Genomic DNA, 9,133 nt, shown 5'->3' with positions numbered 1-9,133 from the left:
TCCCACCTCTGCGCCCTCTACCCTCCCCCGGGGGGCCCCGCCTTCTTGGAGTCAGGGCTCAGCTCTGGGCAGCGCGGAGCTGAGGACCCCAGAGCGCGGACAGGCGGGGTTGGTTGGAGACCTGTCACCCACATCCCGAACTCCGCCAGGCTTCGGAGGGGAGTGGTCCCGGGCCCAGTTATTTAGCGCATCCATTCTTCTTCCCGCTCAGAAGGGGCGAAACTTCTCTGGGCAAGATGGGTCTCTACCGCGTCCGCGTGTCCAGCGGGTCCTCGCTCTGCGCGGGCTCCAACAACAAGGTGCAGCTGTGGCTGGTCGGCCAGCACGGGGAGGTGGCGCTCGGGTGGCGCCTGCGGCCGATGAGGGGCAAGGTGAGCTGGCCGGAGCCGAACGGGGTGGGCTGCGCCCCTGGCGCCAAGGCCCACAAGTCCCCTGGAAGAGACGCGCCGCAGCCGGCCTCCAGCTCCTCCTGGCGGCTACGGGCGCACGCCCCACGCGCGGAGAGGGCTAGGAGACCGCGAGAGTAAAGCGCGTTAGGGCGGGACGCGGCACACGGTAACTGCTCAATAAATGTTCCCGCCGCCCACCCTCCTTGGAATTGGGATAGTCTTGCGCGCCCGTCGTTCCACAGAAGTCTGTTTTTGGAAACTCAGGGGTCCTTACAGCGGCCGTCCGTCTCCTGTCTCCTCTTTTAAAAGCTACTATTTCAGATCTTCACAGATCTTCTCCGACCTTGCGGGCTTTATCTCTGGGATGTGGCGGGGATGGGGAAGCAGGAAGAGGGGGAAGAAGAAGCCAAGTGATGAGAGCACTCGATTTCCCATCACATCTACCTGGTATTCGCTCCTGGCTCCTGTTACATTTTGCCTCCGCCGACCCTCAGATTCCCATCTCCCATCCAGCTCTCTCCAAGGTCCCCAGATCTGATGTCTGGCCCATGGACGCTTCAAAGGACCATGCTCAAGTGAGGTCCTCCCCTCTCCCCACGTCCCAGACCGCTCCCCTTGTATCCCCCAGGTGCACTCCCACCTCCGCCTCTCTTCGCCTCCGTCTAACCAAGAATCGATCGCTGTCCAGTCCATCTCTTAGACATCTCCGGCATCCATACCCTGATGTCCATCCCACTCTGACCACTAATGTCCCCTCGAACCTACGCCACCTTCATTCTCTTCACCCGCCTCACCGCTTGCGCCCCTGCCCTTCCAAGCCCTTCTGCAGTCAGAGCAATTTCTTCCCAATACATTCCCATCCTTAAAACATTCCCCCGACTGAAAACATGTGAATGGCTTCCGCTTACTCTCAGCACCAAGCCAAAGCTCTTGGCTTAACCTTCCAGACTTTACGATCTGGTCCTGCTCATCTGCCCACACCTCGCGCTCAGCGCTCCAGCTCCGCGACGCCGCTCGCCCGGCCTTGGCCTCTGCTCTCCCCGCTTCCCCTCCCTGGCCTGCCTTTCCCCCACCTTTTCCTCTTTCTCATTCTCCCCGGCTAAGCCCTTTGCACCTGTGCGTCTCCGCTTTGACGGGATGTCCTCGGGGAAGCTTGCTCCGGGCTGGGTGGGGCCTCTGTGGGCGCTCGGCCTTGGTGACGGGGTCGAGGGGACAATGTCTGTACACTGGTCACCAGTGCGCTCGCGGGTGCCCAGTGCGCAGCCCAACGCTCGGCGCAATCAGTGACTGCAGGGAGGAGTGCCCCTCTCCACCTTCCGCCTCCCGCCTCACCCGGGGCTGAGGAACTCACGACCGAGAATGGGGTCGTGGAGCTGCCTTCTTGGTGCGCGCCCCCTTCCTCTCTGGCTCCTTTCGCGCCGCTTTCCCAGAGGCCCAGAGGGAAGGGCGTCCAGAGCTCAGTCCGAGGATTCCTTCCAGAGAGCCCCTCTTGTTGACCCTCTTTTGTCGCGGGCAGGAGGCGGAATTCGAGGTGGACGTGTCAGAGTACCTGGGGCCGCTGCTGTTCGTGAAACTGAGCAAATGGCACCTCCTTCAGGATGACGTGTGGTTCTGCAACTGGATCTCCGTGCAGGGCCCCGGGGCCAGTGCGGACCAGTTCAGGTTCCCATGCTACCCGCTGGCTGGAGGGCAAAGGCATTCTGAGCCTACCCGAGGGCACTGGTGAGCAGCGGGGGGGGCTTGGGGGTGTGAGAGGCCTCCGGGGGAACGAGAGAAGTTGGGGGTGGGGGAGCGAAGAAGGGGGCGTGGTCTTTGGGGGTCACGGAAGAGGCGGGATGCTGGAGCTGGCACAGAGCAGCATGGAGACTGGGGGTGTGCAGTGATGCTGAAGGGTCAGGGGCCAGCCGCAAGGGCGGGCTGAGGGACCCTTGGCAGGGACAGGCGAGAGGCTCTCAGGAGGAGCCTCATGGCCCATGCCCTCCTCCCCGCTTCTAGGTCGCACAGTGGTCGACGACCCTCAAGGCCTGTTCAAGAAGCACAGGGAGGAGGAACCGGAAGAGAGAAGGAAGCTGTACTGGTCTGACCCACTCCCACTTCCTGACCCCCCAGGGAGCCACTGACCCTTCCCCAGTACCAATGCCTGGTTTCATTTCCACCGCAGGTGGGGTAACTGGAAGGATAAGTTAATCCTGAATATGGCCGGGGCCACAATATGTGACCTCCCCACAGATGAGAGATTTCTGGAGGACAAAAGAATTGACTTTGAGGCTTCGCTGGTCAAGGGGTAAGAACAAGGCATGCTGGGTGACAGGGGGCTGTCCTGGTCCAGTGGAGGCCAGTGGGTTTATGGACTTCACAGGGCTGGACCAGCCCAAGGTGGATGCGTGGGGTTGTAATGTTTAATTTTGAGAATAACAAACTCTTCTCCCATCCTTCCCTGAAGGCTGGCAGACCTAGCCATCAAAGACTCTTCAAATATTCTGACTAGCTGGAACAGTCTGGATGACTTCAACAGGATTTTCTGGTGTGGCCAGAGCAAGTTGGCTGGATAGTGCCCCTACCCCAGTATTTCTCTCGGGACCCTTACCTCCAGATCCTACCCAGTCTAGGGAACCATGGTTGGGAGACCAGAGGCCTGGGCCCCTCCAATAGGCTGGAGTCAAGTGGGGATGCTTTGGTGGGGGTTGGAAAGACCAGGAGCTCAGATCCCACAGAAAACTGCACAAATGCCATCCCCAGAGCGGGTGCGGGACTCCTGGAAGGAGGATGCCTTATTTGGGTACCAGTTTCTCAATGGCTCCAACCCCATGTTGCTGAGATGCTCCAATCACCTTCCTGCCCGCCTAGAGTTTCCTCCAGGGATGGAGGAGCTGCAGGCCCAGCTGGAGAAGGAGCTCCAGGTATGGACATAAGAGCCCTAAGGAGACCACACAGTGAAATGCGGGTGGGGTGTTTGCGCTGCTGCAGGGTCTACCGTGGGCCCAGCTTGCTGCCAAATGGCGAGATGGGATTCTACAGCAGAAATCTTTTTTTTTTTTAATATTTATGTATGTATGTAAGTATTTATTTAGCTGTGCCGGCTCTTAGTTGTGGCATGTGGGATCTTCGTTGCAGCACGTGGGATCTTTAGTTGTGGCATGCGGGCTCCTTTAGTTGCAGCATACGGGATCTAGTTCCCTGACCAGGGATTGAACCTGGGCCCCCTTCATTGGGAGCGCAGAGTCTTAACCACTGGACCACCAGGGAAGTCCCTACAGCAGAAATCTTGAGTGATCCTGGAGGGGTGCCCCTCCATGGCTTTCCTCTCCTAAGGAGAATAGCATGCTGTGGAGGAAGAGTATGTGATGGGTGACAGAGACAGAGTCAAAATGAAGAGCTGTAACTGGGTGCTAGGGACTTAGGGAGAGTGTGGAGTAAGAGAATCAGGGTCAGGGCTGGGGCTGTTGATGGGGAGTCAGCATGGAACTTATAAGAGAAAACACATGGGATTTAGGGTGAGACAGACTTGAGCTTGAATCCTGGCTCTGCTGTTTATAAGCTGTGTGACTTCAGGCAAGATATCTATCCTCTCTGATCATCTGTTTCCTCTTTTATAGAACTGGGGCTAATTCAAGTGCATCTAAGAATTATATGAGGCAATAAGCACATGATCCATCACCTGGTAGGAAGTAGGTGATGGAGACAAATTAGTTTCCTTCTTCCTTCGGGGAATCAGAGTGGGAAGAAGATGTCTTATGCTGATAGCAGCCCTTGCTCTCTGCCCCCATCCAGGGAGGCACACTATTTGAAGCTGACGTCTCCTTGCTGGATGGGATCAAGGCCAACGTCATCCTGTGTAGCCAGCAGTACCTGGCTGCTCCTCTGGTTATGCTGAAACTGCAGCCTGATGGGAAACTCTTACCCATGGTCATCAGGTGAGAGGACCCAGGCTGTAAGGGAGCGGCAGCCGTCAGATGGAGAATGCTAAGCAACTTTGGAGGAAGAGGAAGAGCTTAAGCATGCAGGGAAGGGGAGTCTGTTGTGCACTGGCCTTCACCCCTCCCAAATCCCACTTCTGTCCCTCTTCCAGCTCCAACTGCCATGCAAGGGGTCTCTCCCACCACTGCTTTTCCTGCCCATGGATCCCCCGATGGCCTGGCTCCTGGCCAAATGCTGGGTCCGCAGCTCTGACTTCCAGCTTCACGAGCTGCAGTCTCATCTCCTAAGGGGACACATGGTGGCTGAGGTCATTGCTGTGGCCACTGTGAGGTGCCTTCCATCGATACATCCTATGTTCAAGGTAACACTTTATCCCCCCCTCCTCCCCCGCTCTCTGCCCCACAGAGTGGTCCCACCTCTGGAAGCACCTTCTCTGTGGAATCTCAGCTTTTGGGAAGAAGCAACCAATAAAAGACACATGAACAATGGCACGAGAGCATGGCTTGCTCTGCATTTCTAACAGGGTGATATCACTTCCCAGAGGAGGTGAAAATGATTCATTGATGGGGTGGAGAGTGGTGGGAGGGTGAGGGAGTGGGGGGCAGGAAGTCTTACTCTTTTTATGTATAAAGCACAGATACACATGCAGTATATAAACAGAACACACAAATGACTGAGGACTCCACCCAGGGAGAGGGGACCATGCAAATAATATAAAAGATTTTTCCAGCCAGCTTTGAAGGGTTCCCAGGTAGTAACACATAGGCCAGTTAGAGGGGCTCAGGTCAGCGACAGTAGCTGACAGAACAGAGTGTTCGTCCATTAACGTTTTTCTTGGGTGTCTCCGATGGGGCAAATAACCATCCTAGATGCCGGTGCTAAGCAAGACAGCCAAGGTCCTATCTCTGGGGATTTTCCTATCCATTAAGCGCTAACAGACGGTGAAGACTGTATTGTAATAGATCAGCTGTGGTGAGCACACTGCAGAGAATCAGAGCAGGGTGATGTGATCGTGAGTTTAGACTGGGTGGTCGGGATAGGCTCCTTTCAGGAGGTGACAGAGAGAATGAAATTACACAGAGCCAGCCATGAGCAGAGCACGGGGCACATGGCTCTAGGCAGAGGGAACAGCTTAGTGCTGAGGTCCTGACTCAGGAACAAGCTTGGAGTGTTTGAAGGACAGAAAGAAGGTGAGTATAATGGACAAAGCGGAGGGTAGGAGATGAAGTTCTGGAGGTAGCAGATTAGACCATGTTCTGGAGGGCAAAAAATTATTTTTATGTATAAAGCACATATATATTTACAGGAGGTAACAGATATATAGTATATCTGTAGCACTAAAAGTTCATGGGGCAGGTAAGAGTACAAAAAATATCAAAAAAGCCTCCTTGGAGAAGTGATAATGAAAACAAAGGTGGAGAAACACTGAGAAGACCATGAAGAGAAAAGGAGAACGATTTCTTTCAATGATCAAAGAGCATTAAGTCAGTGGTGTTGAGGGGCCGCTGTACTTCAGTCCCTGCTTTTCCCGAAGACCTGGTACCTTTCCTGCTTTTCAGCCCCTATTTCCTGCAGGGACGGGCCACAGCTGTCTTCTGACCCTGCCCTTCCCTGTTCCTCTCCATCCAGCTTCTCATTCTGCACATTCGATACACCACGGAAATTAACCTCAGGGCCAGGACTGGGCTGGTCGCTGATTTGGGAATTTTCGACCAGGTATGAGGAGAGAAAGGGGGCGGTTCTGGAGTTCACGCTCCCTCCGGCTCTGGCTGTGCGGGGCAGGTGGACTGGCCTGACCCCGCCTGTCCTTGCTCCTCAGGTGGTGAGCACGGGTGGGGGTGGCCACGTGGACCTGTTCAAGAGAGCAGGAGCCTTTCTAACCTATAGCTCCTTCTGCCCCCTGATGACCTGGCTGAGCGGGGGCTCTTGGGAGTCAAGTCTCCTTTCTATGTGCAAGATGCCCTTCGGCTCTGGGAAATCATCTCTCAGTGAGATGGCAGGGGGCGGTGAGGCCGGGGAGGAAGCTGGGGAAACAGGAGGTCTGTGGCCCATCTGGCGGGCTGCGCGGGCAAGGAGCAGAGGGCCTGGGGGCTCCCTGTCGTCAGCCTCAGCTCCCCCGCCCTGACCCCTCCACTGGCAGCTACGTGGAGGGCATTGTGAGTCTCCACTATAAGACGGACAAGTCTGTGAAAGAGGATCTTGAGCTGCAGGCCTGGTGTTGAGAGATCACTGAGATTGGACTGCTAGGGGCCCAGGACCGAGGTAGGATGAGCCTCGAGACCCCAGCACATGATTTCTCCCTAGAACTTCCCCAGAATCCTCTCTACTTCTATGGAACCTTCCAGAAGCATTCCCAACCCCTATGAAAACACCCAAAGCTTTCCCAGATTCCTTTTCCTCTCAGCTAGAAGCAGGTCTCCATCCTGTGCACTGAGAGCCCCTCTAGGTCCCAGATGCAGTGGGACCAGAGGTTGCTCATAAATGTTTAACAACTGGCTCCCTGGGGAAAAAAAAATGCCCCGATTTGTAGCATTTGCCCATTTCCATGGTGTAAATATTGCACTATGGCTACCAAGGTGATGTCAACCAGCTTGCTAAATCCTTGAACATTTGACATCATTGACTCTTGTGAGCCACACCAGCACCCCACTGAGTGGGACCCTCCCAAAAGACCTCCCTGCTCCCGCCACCCCAACCCACGCTCGTCTCACTTCCCACAGTAGTTACTGAGAGTCCTTGGTCCTCTTCTTACCTCTCTTGTTCTCCTCCTCAGTCCCTCTGAACTCTGCCTCTATCCTTGGCCTCACAGCTTCTAACTCTCCTTACCCCTTGCAGGGTTTCCCATCGCCCTACAGTCCAAGGACCAGCTTTGCCACTTTGGACCACGTGCATCTTCACCTGCACTGGCCAGTACAGCTCCAACCACCTGGACCAGGTACTTATCATAGGGGGGGCAGCTGGGCATTTGTGCCTGGAGGGGGAAGGGGGCTGTGTGCAGGTGGTCTTAGGGGTTTTCATGTTTAGTAGACATTGACTGCCCCTCCTTAGCTCGACTGGTATGCTTGGGTCCCTAACGCACCCTGCACGATGCGGCTGCCCCTGCCAACCACCAAGGATGTGACACTGGAGACAGCGATGGCAACACTGCCCAACTTTCATCAGGCTTCTCTCCAGATGTCCATCACTTGGCAACTGGGCAGACGCCAGTCCATCATGGTGAGAGCCAGATGCCTGGGTCCCCAAGTAAGGGGGCAGGTACTGGGAGCTGCGGCACTCCAGACTGAGGGTCAGTGAAGCTCTCAGCTGCCTTTCTCCCCTCTGTCCAGGTGGCTCTGGACCAACATGAGGAGGAGTATTTTTCGGGCCCTGAGCCCAAGGCTGCGCTGAAGAAGTTCAGGGAGGAGCTGGCTGCCCTGGAAAAGGGCATTGAGATCTGGAATGCTAAGCTGGACTTGCCCTACGAATACCTGTGGCCCAGCCTGGTGGAAAACAGTGTGGCCATATGAGTGCCCCAAGCCTTGGGTTGTTTCGGCCCCCTTCCACCCAAGCCACACCCATCCCCTAGTGCTCTCAGTCTTGCCCTCCCCAAACCCCATCCTCTTCCCAACTCCCATCGTCCCCAAAGTCACCTTTTCATTGTCTGCGCCCACTGGGAACAATTTTACTCCAGATGCAGGACCTAGGGACCTTGCCCCTATTTCTTCTGCCTCACCCCCCACCCCCACCCCTTCTTCCTTGATCTTTCAGATCACCCATAGGGCAGGTTAACAGCCACATTTTTTTTTTTTTTTTGCGATATGCAGGCCTCTCACTGTTGTGGCCTCTCCCGTTGCAGAGCACAGGCTCCAGATGCGCAGGCTCAGAGGCCATGGCTCACGGGCCCAGCCGCTCCGCGGCATGTGGGATCTTCCCAGAGAGGGGCACGAACCCGTGTTCCCTGCATCGGCAGGCGGACTCTCAACCACTGCGCCACCAGGGAAGCCCCAACAGCCACATTTATACAAACAGTTCAAAGAATAGAATAGGGTGATAATGAATGAATGAACCTTTTATGAATCAAATATGATTCTGAACCTAAATTCAGTTAATGACAGGAAAAAGATATTTTAGACTAATGAAAGAAAAGAATTTAGTCCAAACTATGCTAAATCAAATATTGGCAAAAGAGTGTACAGCACATCTTTCTAACTGGATGGGATTCACTGCTTGTCCTGAGACCAGTCACAACACAAAGCAAACCATTAACACAGCAATTCTCAAGATTTTCATTTCATGGCTCACTTAGAAAGTGATAAATGGAAGTTAACTGGTTAAACTGCAGAAGCTGCTCTCAGCTGGAGGTATTTGGCCTCAGGGTTTTGCCCAAGGGATCCATATCGATAATCCATTTGCATTTCATCAGTTGGAAAGCTCCAAGTAAAAATGATTAACTGGAAAAGTACTAAAAATCTCATTATTTTAACGGGGGACAACAAAGGAGTCAATAAAATCCAACTTCTGTATTTGATTAAAAGTTTGGAAAAACAAACTTGGAAGTTTGATTTCTTAATATGATCATCTGTGGATATGGTAAAACAGAAACTAACAGTAAACACAAACCAGAACTGTTTCCTTTACAGTACGATCAAAGTTGCTTCCTGCCTCTGATTCTATTTAATTTGGCAGAAGACATATGGGTGATGCTTGGTCTGATTCTTGAAGGAAGAATAGGAAATACAGAGTTGAGAGGTTGGGGTAGAGTTTAATGCTGGGATCCAGAAGAACCCACAAGGAGGTAAGAGAGAGCATGGCGCAGCTTCACACCAGAAATAATGCAGTCTAGCGAG

The 9,133-nt window shown here is 54.1% G+C and overlaps 1 protein-coding gene across 1 annotated transcript; it reads left to right on the top strand.

Moving 5' to 3' along the window:
• Positions 1-224: 224 nt before the first annotated feature.
• Positions 225-7,813, top strand: ALOX15 (arachidonate 15-lipoxygenase). The gene is given in 17 exon segments (XM_032616699.1): positions 225-371; positions 1,906-2,064; positions 2,066-2,111; positions 2,385-2,466; positions 2,551-2,673; positions 2,833-2,933; positions 3,126-3,289; positions 4,161-4,299; positions 4,454-4,668; positions 5,937-6,023; positions 6,127-6,202; positions 6,205-6,295; positions 6,448-6,569; positions 7,143-7,184; positions 7,187-7,242; positions 7,356-7,523; positions 7,634-7,813. Coding segments are annotated over 17 exon segments (1,986 nt in total). The 5' UTR covers positions 225-236.
• The last annotated feature ends 1,320 nt before the right edge of the window (positions 7,814-9,133 follow it).

The sequence above is a fragment of the Phocoena sinus genome, chromosome 20, assembly GCF_008692025.1.
Source record: "Phocoena sinus isolate mPhoSin1 chromosome 20, mPhoSin1.pri, whole genome shotgun sequence".
Taxonomy (NCBI): domain Eukaryota; kingdom Metazoa; phylum Chordata; class Mammalia; order Artiodactyla; family Phocoenidae; genus Phocoena; species Phocoena sinus.
This window is presented reverse-complemented; position numbering and strand designations above follow the sequence as displayed.